The following is a 27,374-nucleotide window of genomic DNA, read 5'->3' as shown; positions in this document are numbered from 1 at the left end:
TTCCTGTCGGCCATTCGTCGTGACAAAATTCACAAAATCATTGTAATGAAATAGAAATTTGAAGTCAGCCGTTAATTCTCATCATTTATTGTATTGTAAGTTAATCATTTATTTAAAATTTAATCAGATTTTAAACGGGACATTATGCTTTTCTAATTTAACTGTTGAAGTTTTCATCAGGGTTAGTTGATAATAATGAATTATCATCCCGGCAGTGAATTCCAATCCCAACTGTCCAAGGAATCCTAGATGTTTTGCCAAAACAGGAATTGTTATATTATGATCATAGTAGCTGTCACAATCATCATTTGGACTTCCCTTTGACTGTGTCAGTGTAACCTAAATAAATAAATGTGTAGAGCTGGGCGGTGTTGTCGCACGCCCTAGTTTCAGCCCGCAAAAATTAATTATAATTTTGGTTAATCTACAAATCTGTAACACACTTAGATCATGTTTTTATAAAATAGAGTAAAAAAGCAGTTTTTATATCGATAAATACCATGGGAATCCCTGTGACCCAATAACTTGAAATAATTTTGAAAGTTAGTATTCTGATGTCACCGGTAGATCATTACTAGATGTCGCTCGAAGCACAGAAATGCCTATGTAACGACAAATTTCCCAGAGTGCACACAGACTTGGGGTGCGTTCCTTTCACCTCTCCTGGGCATGTTCCAACTGTTCTGTCCTCTCCAGATATCGTAAGACTTATTGGTTTTAAGGGTTTGTAATGTTTTGTATTGAGATACTTACTTGTCTGAACTTTATTGTTGATGAAAATGTTCACGAACTGTGAAGAAAACCCCCACAAATGAACGACAAGCAAACGACAACAAATCAGATGTTGATTGCGCGAACCGTGCGCAAGAAAACAAACCGAACCAAAATGATAACGGTTACGTAGTATACCAACGTCTGTGACGTTGAACCGGGAAGATCCCCTCTAAAAATAGATTAGACCTTGTCTGCTCAACGTTTTTTTCTCAGACGCGTGTGCGTTTTTAAGAAATACGAAAAATGCATTTTGTGGTATTACAAACACCAGGATTACCAAAAAACATTTCAGGTGAATGGAAATGTATATTCTAAATAATAAAATGTAAGTAAAGTGAAATTTTATTTGTGAGAAAATGGGTTTAAATGCGAAAAACAACGGCTTAATGGTTAACAACTAGGGCGTGTCCCTTTAACATTTCAGGTTCAGTATTCAACTGTATTGAAATTACAGTATAATGAGTATTGGTATCTTGTGGGTCAGTGCAGTGTTCAGTACTGACAAAAACCCAATACCTACACTGATATCAAGGAATGCATGTCTACAACTTTGGTGTCTTTTTATTTATTAATATTATATTTAAACGCTGCTATTACTGCCACTTATTAAAATGATTTTATATTGGGGAGATCCTAATCTCGGATAAACAATAATCTGTTACAGTGATGAATGAACTGTCAAGCCTATTTTAACAGTGTTTGTGAGTTTGTCCCTTATTCCCTAAAAGGAATGATCAGGCAAGGCTTTTTAATTAATAAAACGGTAATGATATGTGTTGACTAAACAGTGTGGGACGAGTTGACCTGCTCCCATATCATATGGGGTATACCTGACTCGAAAACACATACTTGCATAATGTTCATATGTTCAAAATTTTACATACTGGATTATCTTGTATTAAATTTCCTCCAACTTTTGTTGACTATATGATGCCTTCTTCCTCTTCTTGTCAGTCAGTGAGCGCTATAGTAAACAATAGGTGATGCACTTTTTAAAAGTACAGTTAAGTTGGCAATCAGTAATTTCTATCCTAACACCCCCTTCCTAAAACACACACTGAAAACATCCAGGGCTCGCGGTGTCGGTAATCAATTTAGCCATTGGCTAATTAAAAAAAAAAAGGAAAAAAAAAGGCTGATAAAATGTGCAAGTGGCTAAAATTTTGGCTACGCCATTTTCTATCTTTTGATGTGAACAAACGGTTACATAATTTATGTGACACGTCAAACATGATAATAATACCAAATATTCAGTTAGCGTAATAGTGATCTTGCGACCAGTAACGAGAAACAGTGTTATCCAGAATACAGCGTATGCCTTATGATATTTTCTTATTTTAATAATCAAGGTTATTAATTTTAACGGCATGCATTTTTTCATGTATAACAGTACTGTGACGGTGATTCAATGTCTGGAAGATCTGTAACTTGTTATTTTAATTTTCTAAAGTCTTTGAACCAAGGTAATAAAAACAAACCGACAATGCATGTCAGTTTGAATACACATGCCAGTTCAGGGCCAAAAGACATGTAGGCTATTCTAAGTGCTGAGTTCAGCCAGACCGAGCGAAAACAAAACGTTTGCTACACTGGTTTGTGCACTTCACGTTAAACCAAATGGACACGACAGACACCAATCAAATAGTTACGAAGAACGTTCGTTGGCTGAACTGAGGAAAGCTCTTGGCGCGAATATATGTTACGCTTCAGAGTCGGCTGACACCCACGTGTCAAGAGACATCGTTGCGGACATTAAACAATACGATTACACAGAAGTAAATCTTGATGTAAATTTGTAGAAAAACAATAGTTGTTTGCATCAATGAATACCTAACTGCAGTTTCAGTTATTTCCTTTGTCTTTGTTAATTTTGTACCTATGGTCTGTAACGTCAGCAATGTTCTCGCTGCTCCATTTAAGTGGGGCGGCCCGCCCCACTAATCCATTTTGCCACCCTCCTTTATTTTAGTGCGCCCCTCTTTATTTTTGAGCACCTATCTCCGCTATTTCCAAATGCACACTTTTTTCCACACAAAAAAACAACGATCAGTCTGCACATTGGACTTCAAAGAAAGCTGCGTTGTGTACGAAAAAGCAATTGTCGAAACATTTACGACAGTTACCATAACATAATTTAACAGTATTTTTAACAGCCTCTATTTTGTCCCATATCTGTATCCATTTGTATGTTTAATAGACACGATAAAAGTTATATTTTATTTGAGCAATGAAAACATTTTTATTATGAAATCTTTATTAAAAATAATATTAAAACTGATCGGTTCAGCAAAACCAGAACTGTCCGTGAATGTCAGACCGATATCATCTTCGGTTCAATTAAAAGACGAGTCTGCTTATATTTTGTATTTATAAACCTTTTTGCACTTTTTTGCAGCCAAAATAAGGAGTATGTCTTTTCACAAGTCTACTAACACACAACAATATGGTAACCACCAACATCCGATGATTACTTAATCAATGTGCTCTAGTGGTGGTGTTAAACAAAACAAACTTTAACTTTAACGGTTACAATTGAGCAAGTCAATCTATAAGCATGAAACCCTGTCCACATCAAGATTCAGATTGTCCATTTAATTATATACATGAGACAATGTTCAAAATCTTAGGTTACCGGAAGTCGGTTCACGTGAGTTTTACTTAGCTAACCAATTGTTCGGTTTCATGAATATAGTTCCAGTAATTGATGAGTTAGACCTACCTAACTGTAAAACACTTGTAAAATAAAATGATTTTCAGTTTGACTTCTGATGGGGTACTTTTAATTTTAGAAATTAATTGTTCACCACATAACCAATTAGCGGTGCATTTGATTTTAAAGTTGCGTAACCGACACACGAACAGAACAATGGTTCTCGTGAAATATTGTGACCTGATATATTAACCACATAACCTGTAAATGATTATTTCACTTTTTCAGGTGGCTGTTTGACTGTGTTTAGTTCTGTGTTGGAGCAGTATGCCGGGGAAGACCTCAGACTGCCCACACGTTCCACTGATCACAACTATTTCATGGGAAGAAATAAAAGAGAAGCAGAAGGTTGGTAACTCAGTTTGCTTGCATGTAATGTACATTGCTATCAAAGTTCACATGATATATATATGTAAGCATTGTTTGTCATTTTGTGTTAATTTATCAATGTTTAATAATCACAAATTGTCTAAAATTGTGTAGTGTAGTGAAGTGGTTTTCACACTAACTTTGTAACTGTTATACATTGTTATATTTTAATTAATAATTGCAAACAATTCTTATAATTACAAACAACAGAACTTATGTCATTAAAAATACACAAAAACCAGTTTCTAAAAAATCTTTGCCATTAACCAGCTTTACATAATGATGTCTCATTTGACGTAACAACTTTTTTTTTTTGATCGAAGGATAACATTAGTTTTTAAAGCGACGTCATCCAATCAGAATAGAATTAATTGTATAATGGCGGGAAGTTTGTAATTATATAGAGACTAGTTATTATTTTTATCCTGCAGACCATAAAACATAGTTATTTCTGTTATTTCTGCCACATTGTATGATGACCTAGAGGTCAAATAAGCAATTTTGTAATGTAGCTATGCGTGTGACATCATATGAGTGACGTCAAATGTCATAATCTGCTAGTATACGCTTATGACTTTGCTTTAATCAGTCATCATAATCTGTCAATAGAAACCGTGCTGGCAGGATAAATTAACATAACCATAGTAACATTTTCAAAGTTTCTTGATACCTTTATTAAAACACACCCATTTAATTTAATTTTTGTGTCTATAGTATCAATAGATTTGCTTCCTTTTCCTCACTTGATCGTACATGTAGTACAAGTTTAAGTAAAATGTATCTACTGCTATTGTTTGAACCATTTAAGTTACTTTCACATTTGGTATGGATCTTCATAAATAAATATGAAATGTAGGTACCTCAGTAGTTGAGTGCGGTGGTTTTTAGGAACAATTGTATTGTATGGTCTCATTGCCCTATGATTGGTATATTAAAAGCTGTGATGTGTTCTCGGTTTATAGGAAATGGCATTGCAAAGACCTCTTGCTACTAACCGGCCTCGGTGGCGTTGTGGTTAGGCCATCGGTCTACAGGCTGGTAGGTACTGGGTTCAGATCCCAGTCGAGGCATGGGATTTTTAATCCAGATACCGACTCCAAACCCTGAGTGAGTGCTCCGCAAGTCTCAGTGGGTAGGTGTAAACCACTTGCACCGACCAGTGATCCATAACTGGTTCAACAAAGGCCATGGTTTGTGCTATCCTGCTTGTGGGAAGCGCAAATAAAAGATCCCTTGCTGCTAATCAGAAAGAGTAGCCCATGTAGTGGCGACAGCGGGTTTCCTCTCAAAATCTGTGTGGTCCTTAACCATATGTCTGATGCCATATAACCGTAAATAAAATGTGTTGAGTGCGTCGTTAAATAAAACATTTCTTTCTTTCTTTCTTGCTACTATTTTGTGGCAGCAGCTATCTTGTCTGTTATACTCTACACCATATTATAACAAAGTTTTAAAATTGGTATTCTTATCCTTTCATAAACAACTGTATTATTTATTTTACATCAAAGTTAAATAACTGCTTTGTATTATTGTAACACTGATGTACATATAGATAAAATTTAAGAAAGTAGCTTATTTTTTATTTTAAATTTAATAAAATCTTTGACATACTTAGAAGTTTCCCCTGTAGTTAATTATGCCTGTTTTTTATTTATGTCATCAGGGTCAAACATGCCAGATTTGTGAAGTTGCTGCCCCTGACCTCTGGCTTTGTATCGTTAGCACGTGTAAACACATCGGCTGTGGCCATGCAGTGAAGGATCACAGTTTTACACACACTCAGGTAAGCTAAGCTGCATATTAAAGCTAGTCTACAACTACAATATATAATAATTTGGTTTAGACAGTCATCTTCAATTTTCTTACTGCCGAGCATAAATCATCAGTATTATTTTGCTACATCACACACTAAATGCATTATTTTCCATTTTAACACAGAGGAGGAGGGTGCTGTTTCCCCAAGTTTGTATTACAAAGTAATACTGTATGTTGTATGAAGGCAGTTGACAATAACCATTGGTAACTGTAGATGTGTTTTTATTTTACATTATAAAATTGTTATGGTTGGGTCTCTACATTAACTGTTCCACTTAGGAGCCAGATGGTGCTGACTTGTATTTTTTATAAAGATAGTATGAAATGTTTTAGTCGCCAAATGAAAAAAAATGGTTGCATATGTGACCAAATCAGTGGCAATGTAGAGGGCTGATGGTGAAGCACGAATTGCATTTGAAATATAACAAAATAACAAGTAGATGAGATAATAGTACGCAGTCTATAGAGTCATGTAAATTTTATGCAAGACGTTCCCCTCGTTACACGAAAATACATCATGGTGTCACGTGTTTTCGATCATAAGTTTTTCATTGTTTCTTTTTTTAATAGTAGTGGTTGTTGTTTTTTTGTAAAAAAAATTACAAATGGTGTATACTGATGTTACTGTCAAAAAATAGGAATGATGTATATAATAAATAGACCATTACATGTCTCTTGGGATTATGTACAAACTGAATTGGCGAAGCTGTTCACACCAAAGTTTGCCATGCTTTTAAATTTTTTTATTCATCCCTATGTGAATCTAAACGAAATAACAGACAATCTTAATTAATTTAAAGCATACTTATTAATAAAAACACAAACAAGATCATATTTTCTTCAAGTATTCTTTTTTTGTTTTGTCTTGAGCAGTAACATTCCATAATACAAAGTACCGATATAAAGTGACATCATCAAATGTGATGTTCCTTGACAACATAATTTTTACATTCATCAAGAAAGTAACAAACTTTGTCTTGATTAATCGGATAGGTTTAAATGTAATGAATATAACAGAAATTAATTATATTACGATATAACATTTATATTGATGATTTTTTTTTTTTAATTTCAGCAAACAAAACACTGCTTAGCAATCAACATAACTACGCTAAGAATCTGGTGCAGTATATGTGAGACGGAAGTTCACCCACACAGCAACAACCCTCAGTGCATGTAAGTCTGCTGCCAGTGGTAGAAATAACATTGCTTCTTTTATTTACACATGATGGCCTCTGAGAACATTTATGATCTTATCAATATATATTATTAATGTTAATAAGAAGCAGATTTATTAATAGGATCTAGTGATTGCCCTAGAAATTAGGCAAGGCATGGTAGACCAAAGACTTTTGGGGCATTTTCACCATTTTCAGGGCACTTGTTTTTCATTAAAAATACACAAAAATTAATTGAAATAAACATTAATGTAATTTATGTGCTTGCGTTAATAAATGAATGGCAAAAGATATCAAATACATATTTTATTAATTAATAATACCTTTGGTATTTTATAAAGGCAATTTTAGAATTAATTACTGAAAAAGGCTTGTTCAATCTCAGGGCAGCATGGTGCTGATTAAGGCAAGATGGTGCTAGACTATTGAGGCATGGTGCTGTACCATGCTAAAACAAGCTAGGGAAAACACTAGGATCTATCATCAATGTGAGGAGTGGGGATTACCAAGACCCTGACAGAAAAATTTTCTCCTACATATTGAAATTGACTTGTCTATATTGGATGACTGATTCTTTTTGTGCAATTGCAAACCAAAGTGCATTCATTCTAGACTGGGCGAGATGTAGCTCAGTGGTAGAGCACTTGCCTGATGCAAAGTGAGTTACGGGGTCAGTCACAGTCAATGGATTTGTTTCTTCTTCTCCCCTACCAACCAGTGCTTCATGACTGATTCATCAAAGGCCATGGTATATACTGTCCAGTCTTTGGGAAAGTGCATATGAAAGATCATTAGAGGAATAGCATATGTTAAAGTAATTAATTTTCTGCTGTGTCATAACAATTTATATCCAATGTAAAGTCAAATGCTTAATAAGCAATTTGGGTCAGAGTTGTTCATCAGTCTGATTAAAATTAGCTATACTGGGTCTACCAGTAGATCTAACAGCATTGCATGGACTCTCATGTCCAGGTGACATTTCATCTATAAATAACAATTTAAATATCGACCAATTACACTTCGCCTTTTATAGCGTTATTCGGGAGCATACAAATTCTCAAAATATCAGGCATGACTATTTATGCAATAGGCGAACTTGTTGGTCTATTTCAACATTAAAAAAACAGGGGTAAAAGTGCAGTAATAAACTCTGGATTGTATACTAGTATAAGCAGATTTTATTGCTGTACCATCACGGTTTTTTGTTTCGTCTTGAAACAAATTTTATATAAAATTTTATGTTGACAGTTAGTTTCTGGCATACTTCGTAATTCACCCGAATCATTTCGTATGCCCTCGGCATAATCCCGAATGTTTTCAAATTCTTTTCAAATCACTGGCATGATTTAGCAAGTAAGGTTTTGATTGGTCGAATGAATGGTCATCTGGACATGAGCTCCAACGGGCTGCTGTTAGATCCACATGTAATAGTTGAGTTAATTTTAATTAGATTGAGTTGTTCATGAGAATTTTAAATTGTTGAATCTGTGCAGAATACCGGAAACCAGAATGGCGTCTGCTCTGAAATCCAGTGGATCCACTGACAGTTCCCCTCACCGCAGCTTTTCAGGAGGAGATGACTCTGAATCCGATTTGGATGATGAAAACTCCAGGCCTAGAGGTAGCCATTTACAAAAACATTTATGTGTTCAGTATATCGACCATGTGTTATAACCAAGAACTTGTGTATTAACTGGAATATATATTGAAATAGTTCACCAGTCTCTTTGTATAATGCTTAATATTGGCAGAGTAATCATTAGCATGTGAAATTTTGTGATTTGATAATTTTAATAAGTTCATACATTATCATAATACCATCACTTTCATATGGTATTCACATGGAAACAATGTACCCCATATATATATATATATATGTTTTAAGGCATATAAGTGATCAAATGAATGTTTAACAACATTCCAGCATGACAAATACATGGCTTTTAGGTGTGGATTATTCACATCATTATAAAATTCTATAGCAAATTAAAACATATTATGGCAGTAAAAATTACATTAGATCTATTAGTATAATTTGAGTCTGCTGAAAAGCATGATTAGAATACATGTTTAAATTGTTTATGGTAAAATGTTTTACCAGATAATAATCAGCACCAGCTAAGTTTTTACAGCTTTGATTTTTAAAGTGTAAACTTGACTCTGTATCCTTTGAAATGATCCGTGTGTTTGTAGTGCTGTGAATTTAGCTATGTGGTTTTTTTCCTGTGTGTTGCAGGTTTGACCGGTCTACAGAACCTGGGAAACACGTGTTACATGAATGCTGCTTTACAGTCACTCTCTAACTGGTGAGCTTCTAGCAGTTTGTTTGTTCACACATAGTTAGGGGGCTGCATGTAGCCCGCCCAGTGGTGAAGTGCACACCTGATGCACAGTCCGTCTGTGATCGATCCCCCTAGGTGGCCCATTTGGCTATTTCTCATTCCAGTCAGTGCACCACGACTGCTATATCAAAGGCTGTGGTATGTTTTATCCTGTGGGATGGGTGCATATAAAAGATCCTTGCTACTAATGGAAAATGTAGCTGGTTTTCTCACTAAGACTATATGTCAAAATTAGCAAATGTTTGACATCCATTAGCCGTTGATTAATAAATTAATGTGCTCTAGTGGTGTCGTTAAACAAAACAAACTTTCACACACATAATTTTAATGTTACCATGTTACGTTATGCTGCTGTCTATAAAGTAATGACTGTTGTTTCATGATCACCTAGAGAACTATTAGCATTGATTTGTCTGGTTAACCTTTTCTACGGAACACCCTGTAGACCTCTTGATCAAAAATCCTCTGCAAAATTAATAGTATGAGAAAGATACCTAGGATTGGAAACATTTAAAGGTTAGGACACATTCAGTGACTCTGAATGCAATCTGGCTCTTGCGTCTGATACGAATAACGTATTCAGAGCATTCACACCAGCTGCATTCCGGCTGCAGTTACAAAAACACTCATTGCAGTGCATTTTTATATTAAATATATTAAAAGTCCAGCTGTGTTTGAAACATTTGTAAAAGTTGTTTATTTGTCATGGTTTTTTTTTGCTATTTATATAGTGATATATTATTTGTAAAATATATTTTTTTTAAAGAATGCAAACCAGTATTTTTATAAATTGATTTGTAATTGTATAGTAAATATATTAAACCAGTTTTGCAGTAAATGGCATTGTTTTATACATATTACAGATGAAATATTATAGTTGCACTTGATTATTTTTGTTAAATAATATTGGTTTAATATACAAGATACATGTGGTTGATTATTTTGCTCTGGCCAGCTGCTTGCATTTTGTAAATGACTGTATTGCACTTAACCCAATGTGATTGAGCCCTTAGACTTCACTATGCTTGAAACATTTAAGAAAGTGGCATTGTTCAGTGGAATTTGACTCTCTTTTTTCTTCTTCTATTCCAGCCCCCCTCTAACAAGATTTTTCCTTGATTGTTCTGGGTATGTAAGGCCTGACAAGAATCCGATGCTGTCTAGAAGTTACCACCGACTGGTTTCAGAACTCTGGCACAAGAAAAGGTGATATTTTGTTTTCAGTTTTACGTTACCAGTGTAAAAAAAAAATCACTTGTAGCCATATGTTCCAGCATGGGAGTTTAGAGCTTTGAACCACTTACTATTCAAGCACTCTGACTTGAGAACATATTTCAACACAGAGGTGAGTGGTTACTTAATGTAATTGCTTCCCCATGGAGCTCTGCATCCACTCTTAGGTTGACATACATCCCAGTGATTTTCCTTAGCTGTATATAGGTGTGTTAAAACACTTAGTTGAATAAAAGAATGTGTTTTAAAACCTTTAATTTCTAAAAATGGGAAAAACTGTTTTAAAGTAAGTCATAGTACATATCAATCTCAATTTCTTCCAGACCAAGCTATGTGGTACCAAGTGGAGTCGTCAGTGGTATGAAGTGTGTACATTCCATGTTCAAGGGTTACACTCAACAGGTGTGTATCTTGTTTTAATACATAGCGGGGTTTTCTTACCAGTTAAAGAAGAAACTAATATTTACTATATTCAGTTATATTTATGTAGTAGACTCACTGTATAATACATGTTGATTACATAAGTATTTTTGTTACTGACAACGTCATCTTTTAATTCTTAACAATAAGCTGTTGACTGTGGATTACCTAAATTTATCTTTTATCTTGGCAAAAGAATCGACTTAAAGAATTCTATTTTTTTAATGTATTAACTTATATACTGTAACCATGTTTGTTTGTTTTGTTCACCATTAGACTGAGTTTGTTTTCTAATACATTTCAAAATATGGTAAAAAGAGTACATTGCATCTTTATCAATTTTTATTGTTACTGTAGGATACGCAAGAATTTCTCCGCTGTTTTATGGACCAACTTCATGAGGAACTGAAGCAGCCTGTTGCTGAAATTAAAGATGACAATGGTGATGAAAAATCAACTCGTCGATCATGACTCGCATCGAATCCTGTGGTCATGATAGGCAGCCATCTATAGACTCCTGCAGCAGCAGTAGCCAATCAGACTTTGATTACGAAACATGCGACTCAGGGCTCAGTAGTGAAAAAAGTTCCGCTCACAATTTGTCTGGTGATGAGGACAAAGACATCAGTGAACAAATGAGACTCAACCCACAGTCATTAAATGAGAACCGATCGAATCTGTCAAGATCCGGGTGTTATGACAACGTAACGAACTCTGTGCCTAACACGAAAGACATGAAAGAGACTGCTAACCTGCTTTGTAAGCAGAGTGTGGATAGTGGAATCAGTATGAAGTGTGGACCTTCGGGAGATCATGTGGCAAAGGCTGAAACTGGTGAATTTTCAGATGCTCTTACCGATATTGGTGCATCAAACCAAAAATCAAAAGTGTCGTCAGGAAATATTTCTCTATCAAGTCCAGCAGTTACAGAGTGTAGAAGCTCTTCACCTAAACAAACTGTGATAAATAAATCAACTTCAAGAATGACTCACGGTGCCAAAGGTTAATGCTTTTAACATACATTTAAATATTGTTGGTTTGGTTTAATATGATCCATCATTTTGGTACTAGGTTGGTGAGTATTTGTTATACTTTTATAATCAGGAAATGATAGCAAACATAAAATATTAGTGAAGTCCTTAATGAGATATATGAAAGTTTGTGTTATTTTGTTTACCATGATGTATTTATCACAGTGTAAGTATCCAACAGCTATAACTGTTGAAATCCATTAACATAACAAAACCAGCAGCTCTCCCAACATTATTTTTATATTTGCAGGAACTATACCAAATGCTCAGTATCGAAGTGTAATATCTGACATATTTGATGGGAAAATTCTTAGCTCTGTGATGTGTCTTACTTGTGAACGGGTTAGTATATATATTTTTTTTACTAGAAGGAAAAAAAGAAGATTTTTATCCCTATCTACCAAAGATTAAATTTATGACAGAGTATGATACTTCCATGAAGTCACTTGTGTTAGTTTAGTTTGTTTGTTTGTTTTTGGGTGGGGTTTTTATGGATTACAGCAAAACATGCAGAAATAGTGGTGATTAAATAAAGTAATAAAAAGATGTTTCTGCAGTTTTTTTCTTTTTAGTATGAGACTGCTTGACAGCTACGTGGGTATGATCCACACTTATTGTCAGTTGAGCTGTCTTGGTATTTGCCAAGATTGATCCTGAAATTGTGGTCAATATAACAAATGTCATAATTTTTCCCCCATCCTGATCACTAGTAAATACATTTTGATCATTTTGATACCAAAAAAACCAACTTATTTTTCCCCAGTACTAAAGCCGTGGTATATTCCATCGTGTATGGAAAAGTGCTTATGAAAGACCCTCTGATGGTATTGGAGTAATGTAGTGGGGTTTTTTCTGAATAGTTAATATGTATCAGGTAATTTTCTGGTATGGGTAATTTTCTCCGATTTGAATGTGAATGTTTTCATTGCCCTCAAAATGATTTTTAACCTTGAAAAGACCTTGAATTTCACAACTTAATTAGGTCTGTATAAACCATGATTCAGTACTCAATGTCCCAGTTTTCTAATAATTGTGTGAAATGAATGGTTCGTAGCAGTCTTTAAATTCATTGAAAGACCTTGAATTTCACAACTTAATAAGGTCTGTATAAACCATGATTCAGTACTCAGTGTCCCAGTTTTCTAATAATTGTGTGGAATGAATGGTTCGTAGCAGTCTTTAAATTCATTGAAAGACTTTGAATTGAATTTTTTTTTTTTTTAGGTCTTTGAAAGTCTTTGAATTGTAATAAAAGTCTTTAAATTCTCACAAATCATAGCCAAAGCAATGATGATATCTTTTACCAGCTGCATGCACTTGATATTTTCCAGTTAAAAGGTTTAATCTGTCACAATGCACAACCAAAACCTTTTAAAAAATTTGCCATGGACAGCAATGTAAACAAACTGATTTGGTATTTTTATCGCATTCTATTGTCTTTGACCACTGTGTAAAAGTCTTTGAAAATGGCAGGTGAAAGTCTTTGAATTTGTTTGGTCTTTTAGGCTATGAACCCTGAGTTAAGTGACATGACACACTGACACAATGTAAATTATTGTCGTTTGATTGACTGTTGCAATGGGTGGGAAATAACAGTAATGTTGATGCCAGGTTAAATATATTTACTGCAGGTTTCAACTACGAAGGAGACGTTCCAGGATCTAAGCCTGCCGATTCCCAGCAAGGAATACCTGCATGTGCTGCACTCGAACCAACACTCGACACCAGGGGCCACTAAAGGGGGGTCATGTGGGGAGGCTCACCAGGGCTGGTTGGGATGGATGTTTTCCTGGATGAGAAGGTGAGTGATATAGATATTTGACTTTAACAAACTACACAGACTTGGTCGGAGGTGTTGATTGAAATAAAAGTCCAAATGTTTATAATCTGTTCCAGTATTTTTCAATTACTGCCTTTGTTTATTACAAAAGGTTTTATCTCTTTCCGTCCGTCTGTCCTACATATAGTTTTCCAGATTTTAAAAAAGATATTGAGCTGAAATTTTGTGTATAGCTTTATCACGTACAGTTACAGATCGATTTTCATTGGGATTTACCCATTTTTGACAGAGTTATTGCCAGATCCAGTTTAATGTTCTTGGGAATTTATTCAAGGGCTATGGAATTTATCCATGTTATGGCTCTTTAACTTAGGCAATATAAACATCTGTGCTTTAGCAGTACTCTCAAAATGCTTATTAAAGGTAATGATATTTTACTTTTGTATCACTATGATTATCTCTAAAAGTTTTAATTTGCATATTTATAATTATATACATTATGTATATAATTTGTTAAATATCTTCAGCTGGTTTATGGGTCCAACGATAACACTGCAGGACTGTCTGTCGGCTTTCTTCTCTGCTGATGAGTTAAAAGGAGATAACATGTACAGCTGTGAAAAATGTAAAAAGTAAGTCTTCAACAATATAATTATGTCACCTAAGCCTTCCCAGCTACCACCACAAATACGTGAAAGAATGGGCAATGGTATTACGGTTAAAACTTGTGAGTTAATAATGTATTAAAACTAGTGAAAATATTTGCAAAAAGTTCATTTGAGAATTAAGTGTATTTATTCAGACTATATATGGTTGCTTTTGTTTTCTTCTTGTTTTTGCTGAAGAATTTATTGACCCATTTGCATCATTAACAGTCATTTTGACCCTGCTTACAACTGTTAACCTAAGTGGTATATCCCAAATTTTATTTTCCTTTATTTTTTTCTCTAATTTTAGAATAAACATCTTATGTATTAATTACAGGCTAGTGTTAATTTTTTCAAGTGGTGTAAAAATAAGTTTTAAAAAAAGGATAAGTTCTGCACATATTTATTTTACTGCTGTATACATAGACATAATTTTCATGGAGGTTACATAATTTGACTTTTGATTTTCAGATTAAGAAATGGGTTGAAATACTCAAAAGTTCTGGAGTTACCTGAGGTGAGTCGTATTTTTAATTGACAATAGTTACTCAGCCCTATTTTATTAATCATTCTTTGTGTATGAGTAAAATGTTTGCCTCTTAAGATATCCATAATGCTAAAAAAAAAATATCCACCAAACTATAAATGCTTAAAATTTGGTGTTGATTAAATATTGTGTCAGACATATGGTTAAGGACCACACAGATATTGAGAGAGGAAACCTGCTGTTGCCACTTCATGGACTACTCTTTTTGATTAGCAGCAAGGGATCTTTTATATGCACCATCCCATAGACAGGATAACACATACCATGGCCTTTGATGAACCAGTCGTGGAGCACTGGCTTGAGCTAGAAATAGCCCAATGGGTCCACGGACGGGGATCGATCCTAGACCGACTGCACACCAAGTGAACGTTTTACCACTGTGCTATGTCCCACCCTATTGTTGATAAAAATGCCATTAACAATTGGAGCTATATTTATAGATATATTGTTTTTATTTATTAGATCCTCTGTATTCATCTGAAACGCTTTCGTCATGAGTTCTATTCTTCAAAGATTGGGACTTACGTGGCATTCCCATTAGAAGGACTTGATATGAAATCATATCTACATAAAGGTTTGCATCCTGACTGGATTTGTTTTCATTTATACATGTGCTTACAAAATAATACTGAATAAGTCATCATGTTTTAACTTACACAATATTATTAATGCATTGTGCTGTAAACTGTTACATTATATATGATTATTCTTTGATATACATTTGGTGAATATTTGGTGAAAAGTTGTCTTGAAAATCCCATTATTTTTTTAGCAGCACATGGTATATATTTTAACATTTTTGTTATTATAGATAACATATATACTCTTCAAAAAAAGAAACGCAAAAGGGTACAAATGGGTTATAACTCTGATTTTATGTTTCCTACCGGTTCATGCTTTGTGAATATAAGGTCATTGCATGTCCCAAATACATTCCCACGGTTACATTCGATAAAACGCAGCTACTGTACAATAAAGTTCCAAAATGTGAATATTCGCAAAAACGCAGCCACGTGCAAACCATGTCACCACTGCACGTGCGTTGTCTGCACGTGCAACATGAACACCGACAGTATAAAAGTGCAGGGTGTTCGCTTGCCTGGCCTCTGTATCTGGCCGACAGTTGACAATCCAGGACATGCCACGTCTCAGTGAACCGCAGAGAAACAATGCCATCGGCCGACTAGACGCAGGCGAATCCAGAACGGCCGTTGCCAGGGCATTCCATGTGTCCCCAAGCACCATCTCCAGACTGTGGGACCGTTACCAGCAACATGGATCAACACGTGACCTCCCTAGATCCGGTCGACCACGGGTCACTACCCCCGGGCAGGACCACTACATCCGGGTACGCCACCTTCGGGAACGATTGACTACTGCCACCTCCACAGCCGCAGCAATACCAGGTTTGCGCAGGATATCCGACCAGACCGTACGGAACCGCCTACGTGAGGTAGGAATTCGTGCCAGACGTCCAGTTCGAGGTGTCATCTTAACACCACAACACCGTCGACTCCGACTGCAGTGGTGCCAGATTCATCGACAATGGCCTCAACTGCGATGGAGACAGGTGTGGTTCAGTGACGAGTCCCGATTTCTGCTCCGACGTCATGATGGAAGATGTCGCGTGTATAGGCGTCGTGGTGAACGTTATGCGGCAAACTGCGTGCAGGAAGTGGACAGATTCGGCGGGGGTAGTGTCATGGTGTGGGCAGCCATCTCACACACTGGCAGAACTGACCTGGTCCACGTGCAGGGCAACCTGAATGCACAGGGCTACATTGACCAGATCCTCCGGCCACACATCGTTCCAGTTATGGCCAACGCCAACGCAGTGTTCCAACATGACAACGCCAGGCCTCACACAGCACGTCTCACAACGGCTTTCCTACAGAACAACAACATTAATGTCCTTCCTTGGCCATCGATATCACCAGATTTGAACCCAATTGAGCATCTATGGGATGAGTTGGACCGACGCCTCCGACAGCGACAACCACAGCCCCAGACCCTGCCCGAGCTGGCAGCAGCCTTGCAGGCCGAGTGGGCCACCATCCCCCGGGACGTCATCCATACTCAGGTTGCTTCAATGGGCAGGCGGTGCCAGGCAGTTGTCAACACACGCGGAGGCCACACCCGGTATTGACCCCAGATGACCTTGACCTTGGTGGTGTGTCCTATCACTTACTCACAATGGACTAGAGTGAATTGTGAACAATCCTGCAACATTTGGTAATTATCGGACTCACCATTCAATAATTAAATCAATTCTCCAAATGTTACGACAATGTGGTTTTGCGTTTCTTCTTTTGAAGAGTATATATACAACAATCAAGAACAAAAAAAAAGAAAAAAGAAACAAATATATTTAATAAAAATAGCAAAACATTTATTTTCACAGTGAAATATGGGTCATAATAATACATTTAAAATGAATAATTTGTCAGAACAGTATCAAAATGTTTTGTCATTGATGAAGAATAGTTTTCAGGAATAAAACAATATTGCATTGTAACTAATGATGATCTTCTTTTTAGACTGCAAGTCTGAGGTAATGATCTATAATCTTGTGGCAGTGATATGTCACCATGGAACAGCTGGTGGTAAGCCGTGATTATTACTTGCTAATTAATTAATTTTAATCCGACAGATAGAGGAAAACACACATTTTGTGGGGGAAAGCATGAAAGTAATACACATCAACAGGGTGAGGTGTGTGGCAGCCATTTTTTTTACACCCGTCTGTCATGGGTCATATTATTGTATGGCATTGTCCATCCATATGTACGTCTGTTAACTTTTTCTTGTCCGGACCATATCGTACATACAGATGAATACAGGATCATCAAACCTCTTATGTAGGAACAACCTGGGATGGTGGTGTGTCACGTACTATTACTAGGTCACAGTGACCTATTTTTCAGTTTACTGCACATAGCAATAAATCTTTATCTGGACCATATCTTGCATACAGATGCATACAGGACAACTTGGGATGGTGGTGTGTCACATACTATTACTAGGTCACTGTGACCTACCTTTCACGGTCTACTGCACGTAATAGTAAATCCTTGTCCGGACCATATCTTGCATACAGGACCATCAAACCTCGCATATAGGAACAACTTGGGATGGTGGTGTGTCACATACAATTACTAGGTCTCTGTGATACAAATAAATAAAATAATGTGTCTATAATCTGAACATCATATGGTTTTCCATCAAACTCCTGATGGGCGTATCATGTACCTCACTGGTACTCTTTGTCTTCATATAATTGTGAACTAATAATAAAAAATTTTTATACTAAAGTGTTTATAAAAATCATTGTAATAAATTTATTTTGAAATAATTAGTATAACCTTAATTTAAGGTCCACATTATGGTGAACCCCCACAGTATATTAATTAAATATGAATAACCACTACACCCTCTTCTCTTTCACTAACCACTAGCCAACTAACAACTAATCCACTGTCCTAGAACAGATAGCTGAGGTGTGTGTCCAGGACAGTGTGCTTGAACCTTAAGTGGATATAATCACGAACATAAGTTGAAATGAAATGAAAAAAATAAGAATAAAGTGTGATGTATTGGGTTTAATTTTTAGGAGGACACTACACTGCCTATTGCCTGAACTACTTCAACGAACAGTGGTATGAGTTTGATGATCAGTACGTCACTGAGGTTGATGTCCAGCAAGTAATCAACTGTGAGGCGTATGTGTTATTCTACAGGTAAGATTTTTGTTTGTTATTGCACATACGGTCAAACCTGTTCAAGCAACAACCTGTCTTGAGATGTGACCATTCTATCTATCATCCCGAATAGTTATAAACAAAAACACCCAGCAAGTAATCGACTGTGAGGTTTATGTGTTTTACAGGTAGGACTTAATTTATTATTGCACATCAGTCAAACCTGTTTATGGACGTCAAGTTTTCCAGAGAATATGTTCCAATGTATGTTACATACAAAGTAATACAAAATGTTTATTCTTATTTGAACCCAAACCCTAAGCTTACCAATCAAAGTGAATAAGTCAGGATCTGATATTGATATAGTTACACAACCACCTATCTTGAGATGTGATATACTATTGCTGATTATACTATTACAAATTTAATGTAGTAAAAACAAAATAGCTGTATTTAACAGCCACCTGTTCTATATAGAAGAAAATGTACCAATCCCCTTCCACCCCCCAAAACCCCCCAACAACAACAGCAAAACAAATAACTCATAACTAAACACATTATTACATTATTTTTTGTACAATTATTCTTGGATTAAGAGACCCTTTTATTATATAACAGTTAGTGAAATATCTTAAAATATCAGTGAATTAAAAGTGTTATCAGTCACTTGGTGACGATAACACATTTTAGAGTGAAAATTGCACTATTTCACTCTAAAATGTGTTAAAGTTACTGTAGAAAGTATTATCTTCACTGTAAGAAAGCCGGCACTATTTCGCTGCTGGCATTTTAAATATGATTGCAAACTTCACTTGATGAGATATAAATCATATTTGACAAAAAACATGAAATATCCTCTATATATCGTTGTTTATATATTGTTTTTGTCTTCCCACTAATTTGTCTTATTACTGTTACAGAAAGGGGAATGAAAAAATGCATTGTATAAGACAGCAAGCCATGGAATTAATGGATGAGAAAGAGGTAAATATGAAATAACTTTGCTACAAGGAATATTAACACAATAACTAATATGTTCCTGTTGATAAAATATGTACATTATTAACTTTATACTTAAATTCCTTAGAAATTCAATAGTACGTTGACTAACTTTGTAATATTTATGTTCTTTCACTAGTTGATGACGTAAGTCCAACCTTTTAGGTACTTCTGTGTGCCATCTTTTTTTTTTTCCTTTTTCTTTTTTGGACCCTAGTGACATTTAATAACATTTACCTTAACAGTGTAAATAAAAGCATCATATGTACGGGGTTTTTTTTTTTATAGAAAACAAGAATAAATGTATATTGTTTTCTTTCAGCCAAGTTTAATGCAGTTTTTTGTGTCCAAGGAATGGATTAATAAGTTCAACACATTCTCAGAACCGGGACCAATCACAAACCATGATTTTCTTTGCCCACATGGAGGTAAACAATCGGATATTTTTATTACAGAAATGTATTAAATAATTGTATTGCTTAATATAGCTTGTTTGTTCGGTCGCCTTGTTTTGCATGAACCACAATCTAATGAATGTCAGCTACATTGTTAACATATAGAGCTTTATTGGCACCTGAAAAGTATAGTTAAAAAATAAGCTGGGTGTAGACGCAGGAGTTGGCAGTGGTCAAAACCTACACCCAGGACAGGCGTGCACTGTAACAGCTTGCTCTGAATGTGAATGTTAAAACTTGACCTTGACCTTGACCTTGCTATTTTCTATGATGTTTCAAAACTAAACGGATTTTTACCCCCCCCCCACCCCTTTTTCTTTTGTGTGATTGTGATTTGTAAGAAGCTTATTATTTAACCATTGGACATATTAAATATAGATGGATTTTCTGAAATCTGAAGTGTAAATATAGAATGAGCTGGTGATTTTTCTGTAAGATTTTTTATTATTTTAATTTTTTTTCCAGGAGTTCCTCCAAATAAGGTTAATCACATTAATGATCTTGTTCAGTGTCTGAGACAGCCTGTTTGGGATTATCTTTACAACAGGTAAATCTTAATGGTGTAATATTTTGGTCTGACAGATTTCTGTAAAAAACATTTGTTCAGATGTTCAGTATAAACATGTTAAATATCTTTGATCCGTTTAGCCCTACCGATTTGATGATAGATTAAAATCCATAACTGATTGTGTGGGAAAATATTAAATGTGATACTTCCTCTAGTTTAGATTAATGAATTGATGTAAATATCCTGTGCTTTGTGTTTGTTTTCATGTGTATCTAAAAAAGATATTAAATAATTATTAAAGGTAAAATTGGCCATTTTGTAGGGTGATCACGACAGTAGGTGTATGATTGTTATAATTGAAGTGTGTCTAAAATTCATATGATGCTAACCAATTGTGTAGTCGAAAGTTGTCAGTTGCCAACCAATTATATATATAATGAAAAATGATAAAATTCTGATTCTCAACACTGGCAAACACTTTTTACGGTTCCTTTCCTTGTCATCATGGGAACCCATCGAAACTGTTATAAAAATATATATATATATATTATTTTCGTTGAATAGTCGTACTCAATGTAATAATAATTGTTTTTTTTTGTTTTTCGGTTTACCGACACAGTTCGGGAAACAATTGTTTCCGTAAAATTCCAGGGCCTGTTGTACCCAGAGACATTGCCTGGCTTATTTCACCATTGATTTGATAACAATTTTGTTTGTATGTTTTTTTTTGTTTACTTTGTTTCTTGATTTTAAGTTTTGTAATGCAACTCTGTTTACGTGTGATGGTTGGTCTAAAGTAAGTTTTACTTTAGTCTCTTGTTATTTACAATGTAGGTATGGGGGAGGCCCAGCATGTAACCACTTGTACGCCTGCGATGTTTGCCAATCTCAGCTGAACCAGCTGCGACACAGACAGAAAACTGAGATAGAGACTTTTATAAAGGTTTGTACAAAACACAATTTTATAGTTCCACCATTGATCTAGGATCGATCTCTGTTGGTGGGCCTCATTCTAGCCAGTGCACCACGATTGGTATATCAAAGGCCGTGGTATGTGCTATCCTGTCTGTGGAATGATTCATATAAAAAATCCCTTGCTACTAATGAAAAAATGTAGCAGATTTTCTCTCTAAGACTGTATGTCAAACAAAAGAAACATTGTCCAACATTATTTCCTTCTTCCTTTCTTTAAAGTTGAAAAAAGAGAGTTTCTTTTGTTAACAACACCACTAGAGCATATTAATTTATTAATCATTGGCCTTAGAATGTTAAAAAATTTGGCAATTTGACATCCTTTAATATACCAGTTGTGGTCAATGGTTTTATTATTTTCCAAATGCCTGGGAACAAAATCCTCTCAAATGTTTTTTCAAAATTTCAGATTTTAGCACTTCCCAAAACTGATTTCTGTCCTTTGATAAAAAGCTCATAGGAACCACTATTTTTCAAAACATTGACTATGTTTTTGACCAATATCTTATTCATATCTGACACAGTTTGTAAGAATGGGGAATGTTGATGACATATCCTGACTTAATAATGTCCATTTTAATGCATTGAGTTCCACTTTATTTATTGATTATTAGATAATAACATACTTCAGGCAAGTCCGTGTCTTTAAGGAGACCCTGCATTATCAGGGCTAGCTCTGGGTCAGCAGAAAATTTCCCCAAATGATCTGTTAAAATTCAAAACTTGCAAAACCCCAGCTATTTTGTGTCAAAATATCAGTTATTACATAAAATTATTTCGCCAAATTAAAATGAAATTTGCCAGTTGTTTTTTAAATTTACAATTGGTGAATTTGGCAAGTGCCAGAGCTAGCCCTAATTATTGTCTCGCCTTTACAACAGCATTAAAGTTTTGCATTTAGATCAGTTGTTCACAAACTGTACGTCCTTGGTCAATGAAACTTGGTTTATAGTTGCATGAATGTTCACTGTGCACCGAAAAAAGATTATTGCAGGCAAGACATTTAATGCCTCAGCTGTAGCAAATGATAAATTTTGAATCATAATCTTCCCAACAAACATTGATTAGTATACCTTGCTTGTTTGCAGAGTTCTGTTTCACCATTTTAATAACTGGTTGTTGACTGGTTCTCTATCCATTGCAACACAAAATTAACTGTGACATTTGAATGTTTATTAGATGCCATATTTGGTTCCCTTATGATGATTATCTACTCGGATTCATTCATTTATGGCTAGAGGTGGATACAGCCCCATGGTAGAAAACTTGTCTGAGGTCCGATTGGTCCTTTGGATAGTCGGTGGTGACGGGAGGTTTTGCCTCTTTTCTGTGTCTCTTGACAAAGTGTTAAAACAAGCATATATGAGTTGAATTTGCCAGAGTTTTTCATGCACTGAGGTGTCATTAAACAAGACATTTATTTTATTCATGAGGGACTAATGATTTTCACTGTTTCTGTTGACAGCTAAACGATGAGTTCCAAGCTGAAGAACATGCTCCTGTAATCTACGCTATCAGCATGTCCTGGTTCAAACAGTGGGAAGGTTTTGTGCGCCTTAAATACGACAGTAAGACTTGCCATTCAGTCGCAATATACTGAAGAATGTTTTGCTTTTATAATGTCCACTTATTATATGTCATCATATGACATTGGCATTTAGTGTAAAAAAATCATCTTCCTTTATTCATGGTGTAGTTAACCAAAAGGAGCATATTTATAAGTGTCATTCTTATGTAAATTTAATCATTTTGAAATGGTATACTAAAATAATATACAGTCATACATAATTAGCTTTTTTCTCATCCTACATAAGATTTTGATATACTATTTGGTTAAAAAAAAAATCCACTTGGTTAGTAAATAACTAGAACTTTGTAAAACAACATCTAGTCTGTGTTTTTTTTTTTTTAATGGGGGGCTGTAGATTAAATAAGCAGGTTATATATGACTTTTTACTTTATGTTGATTGGTAAGGGTGAAGAATTAAAACATTCTCTTATTTTAACATCCATGATATAGAATTTATAGAATTATTTTCAGTTAATCACTGTATTTAATACTTTACATTTGTCACTTGCAGATCCACCTGGTGAGATAGATAACAGCAACATTGCCGTTATCAAGGGCGGACAGCCGCAAGTGAAACAGTCGTCAGACTATGGCCAGCTGTCAAAAGAGATGTGGCAGTTTCTGCACAACATCTACGGAGGTGGCCCCGAGCTTATTCTCCGTCAGAGTCTCGCTCATGTGGCAGGCAAGACTCCGAGTGCTGCCGTAATGGCTGGAGCCGTCTCCACGACAACATCAGCCGAACGACCAAACAGCAGTCCCAGCACTGAGAAACCGGACAGTGCTGCTGAAAAAGCATCTTTGTCGGAGTCAGGAATTGGAAGTAGTGCTTCCGATGTTTCTGAAAAAATGACCAATGAAAAAGCTATGGATAGCAGTTCAACCTGTGACACATCTGCCTGTCAAAGTGTTGCTGGTAGCTCAAGTTCTGTCGTGGAAAAAGAAAAACAGCAGTAGGCTGTTAAGAAGTGTTTTGTAAAGTGTCAAGATTCTTCTTCTTTTTTAAATATGCGTTGATTTGCTGTAATCTGACTATTCATTTCAGTTATCGTTTGTTGGGCAACTTTTTCACAAGCTGTTGGATGGATAACAGCAAATTTCAACATTTGTTAAAAGATGGTGTTACTCTTTGCACTGTGAACTACATAAAAACTTATATAAATTATCTTTCTAAAATTCTGGCATGATTTTTTTTTTAAACCAATGATTTCAGGTATTGAAAATTACAGCTCTTTCAAATTTCAGATTATATCCAGTGATGAGAATTTTATGTGGAATTCCATGGATTTTGTATCCCTTGGGGTCAGTCTCAGGAATCATCTTTAAGTCTGATGAGAAAGTTGTTTTCGGGGCGTTCTCATTGTGGGATTAGTTGTACCGACTTGTCGCATGCGACGGAATTGTACTGAGAGAACACCCAAATCGGAACGACATTAGTTGTATACAACAAGTTGTGTTGGAATCGTACTGAGAGAACACCCAAATCGGAACGACATTAGTTGTATACAACAAGTCGTGTCGGAATCGTACTGATTAGAACATGTTTCTCACGACAAATAGTAAGCTCTCGGTCAATCAAATCTCATTAAAGTACAAGCCATTTAGTTTTATCACTTCCGTGTTTTTTCATTTGCTTATAAATATGTAAAAATGTCCGGATTTCATGGCTCCATTTATTGTCCAGATATGGTCAATAATTGTTTTGGTACATAATGTAATCATGTTTTTCTTTATCTCAGTGGAAATTTGTAGGCACTTACATTTCCTGTAAAATATTTTTAAACTGACGAGCTTTGTTTGACGTCATCAAATGTTATGACGTAATGTCTTCCCACACACACAATTCAAGTGGCTATGACAAATCAGTGCGACAAATCGCATAATGAGAACACTGCTTTAGAGAGGGGTTGAGATGTATTACAAATTTTAACATCTGTCATCAACAAATAATTATAAACATAATTTAAACATCTGTTATTTCTGTAATATTTGTTTACTGTGCATCAGGGATACAGCTGGTAGTTTCTCCAAAAGTCGTTGCGATTTCAGTGTTCACATATTACCCTTTAAAGTTGTTACTACAAAAATTGTAACATAATGTCTTTACATCATTTTTCTGTATTTAGAATCAATTTAAATAATATAAAAAATTCAGCATTCCATTGTTTGTTTTGCTATTAGATGAAAAAAATAGAAGACAAAAATCTTATTTAAATTATTGTAATTATATGTTGACATTTGACTCATGAATTTTACCCAAGACATATCTGAACATTTGACTCGTTAATGTTATGTAAGACGGTTCTAGCCATTTGTTTGTAATTAATTAATTTAATTCAAATCCATTCATCAATATGAGTGCGAAATATGCACATGTTCATGTGGTTCAGTAACAGTAAATGAGAAGACTAGAACAATTGTGGATCACAGTTAATGGGGGGATTTTTCTTTGTATAACATAATATAAACACAAGTACAGTGAAACCTGTATAAACCAAACCCTGAACAAACCAGAATTCTGTCAAAACCAGCCAAGTTTCATTGTCCCAAATTTTCTAATTCTAAAATGCGGACCCTATAAACACTGGATTCTGTCTAAATTGAATAAATATTCGGTCCCTCGTTTGATCCAGTTTAGACAGGTTTCACTATACATACAAAACTGAAAAATTATCTTTGAATTATTGAGCATTGAAGCAAGTTAATTTGAATAGCTGCAAACTCAGGATAGGGTCTTTGTGACAAATTAATACTTGGTTACTAATGTTGATGCTAATGACTGTTACTTTTATTCATGCTTTTTCACCGTTGTTTCATTAGGCCCAGTATGATTTATGTGATTATTTTCTCGGTTATAATTCTAATCCTTTTGATTGTTTTTATATTCTTTTATCCTTTATTTATATTACTATTCTTTTTGTTAATTATCTTTTAAAATTTTATTTAAAACATATTTTTTGTTTTACTATGTAAATTGCAAATTGCTCAGTAAGTTTAACAAATCATGTTTTTCATATTGTTAATGCATAACCTTTAGCAAACCATTGTGTTTTGTCATTTTGTAGGGACATTGGCTCCTGAACATTTAGTTTTTTCCTTATTTGAATTTTTTTTTAATTATTATTATTACTTTTTTTTTTTTTGAGCAATTTGCTGACGTTTGTATGTATTGTAATTCTTTCATCATAACCAATCAATGGATGTGTTCTGAGTACTACTGGAGATCATAAAGTGGCGGTGCATGTAGTATGTAATTGCAAAACTTCAAAAAACTCCTGTGTCTGTACGGATACTGATTTATTACACCAGTAACTATGTAACGCCTCTCGCAATCTTTTAAATTAAAACCGCAAGGCTCAATGGGTAGGTGTAAACCACTTGCACCGACCAGTGATCCATAACTGGTTAAACAATTCAACAAAGGCCATGGTTTGTGCTATCCTGCCTTGCTGCTAATCGGAAGAGTAGCCCATGTAGTGGCGACAGCGGGTTTCCTCTCAAAATCTGTGTGGTTCTTAACCATATGTCTGACGCCATATAACCGTAAATAAAATGTGTTGAGTGCGTCGTTAAATAAAACACTTCTTCTTTTCTTTTTTTGAAACCAATAATTTTAAAACTAATGTTATAAAGATGTATAAAACTCACTATCGTAGATAAATTAGATTCAAACCAAATTCCAAGTATTAATTTTAAATGACAAACTTTGATTATCATCATGCTTTTCAACATGTATGATGTCATCTTTTTGTTGGGTTTTCTGCAAATGAGATTTAAAAAAATACTTTTACTATTTCTTATTTCTAAAATACTGCGAAAGAGATTAGTATCTTATGTCGTTTTAATTAATTCATTCATTCAATTAATGTTAGGTGAAATGCAAGATCCGTCATTTGGAAAATATATAATGGTGTACAAATTGTAATGAAATACTTTTAAGAATTTATCGATATATGTATTTCATTTAAATGTATGGTTTCTTAAAAGTATTTGTAAATATATTGTTAAAAAATGAAATCCCTTTGTATTGTACATTCACAGGTTTCCAGACTTGTTAATTCTGCTGTCTCACACTTCTTTTGTTGTGTAGTTTCATATTGTATTTAAAACATTACTGTATAGTCCAAATGTATTGAAAGTCAAAAATTAATATTTGCAAATATTTGTAATTTTTAAAGTAAATAATTTAAATGGTATAATTGTTAATTTATTGATGATGATTATAATAATGAATAATTATATATATATTCAATTGTATTTCATTTGTCATTCTGCTAGTATTTGATTTATAGTGCATGTTCGTAGCTAAAATGTGTGTGAGATGAG

At 34.8% G+C, this 27,374-nt stretch overlaps 1 protein-coding gene across 1 annotated transcript; it reads left to right on the top strand.

Moving 5' to 3' along the window:
* LOC121384316 (ubiquitin carboxyl-terminal hydrolase 20-like) lies at window positions 1-26,504 on the top strand. Its single transcript, XM_041514650.1, is given in 23 exon segments — window positions 1-95; window positions 3,713-3,832; window positions 5,517-5,636; window positions 6,744-6,844; window positions 8,340-8,467; window positions 9,083-9,152; window positions 10,281-10,394; window positions 10,745-10,823; window positions 11,199-11,318; window positions 11,321-11,843; window positions 12,123-12,214; window positions 13,504-13,673; window positions 14,180-14,284; window positions 14,771-14,816; window positions 15,309-15,420; window positions 17,384-17,449; window positions 18,457-18,583; window positions 19,465-19,528; window positions 19,866-19,971; window positions 20,464-20,545; window positions 21,341-21,449; window positions 22,944-23,046; window positions 23,560-26,504. Coding segments are annotated over 22 exon segments (2,964 nt in total). The 5' UTR covers window positions 1-95; window positions 3,713-3,751; the 3' UTR covers window positions 24,006-26,504.
* Window positions 26,505-27,374: the final 870 nt, after the last annotated feature.

This window comes from Gigantopelta aegis, chromosome 10 (assembly GCF_016097555.1).
Source record: "Gigantopelta aegis isolate Gae_Host chromosome 10, Gae_host_genome, whole genome shotgun sequence".
In the NCBI taxonomy this organism is placed as follows: domain Eukaryota; kingdom Metazoa; phylum Mollusca; class Gastropoda; order Neomphalida; family Peltospiridae; genus Gigantopelta; species Gigantopelta aegis.
Note: the sequence above shows the minus strand (reverse complement) of the source record. Positions and strands in the feature narration are given on the sequence as shown.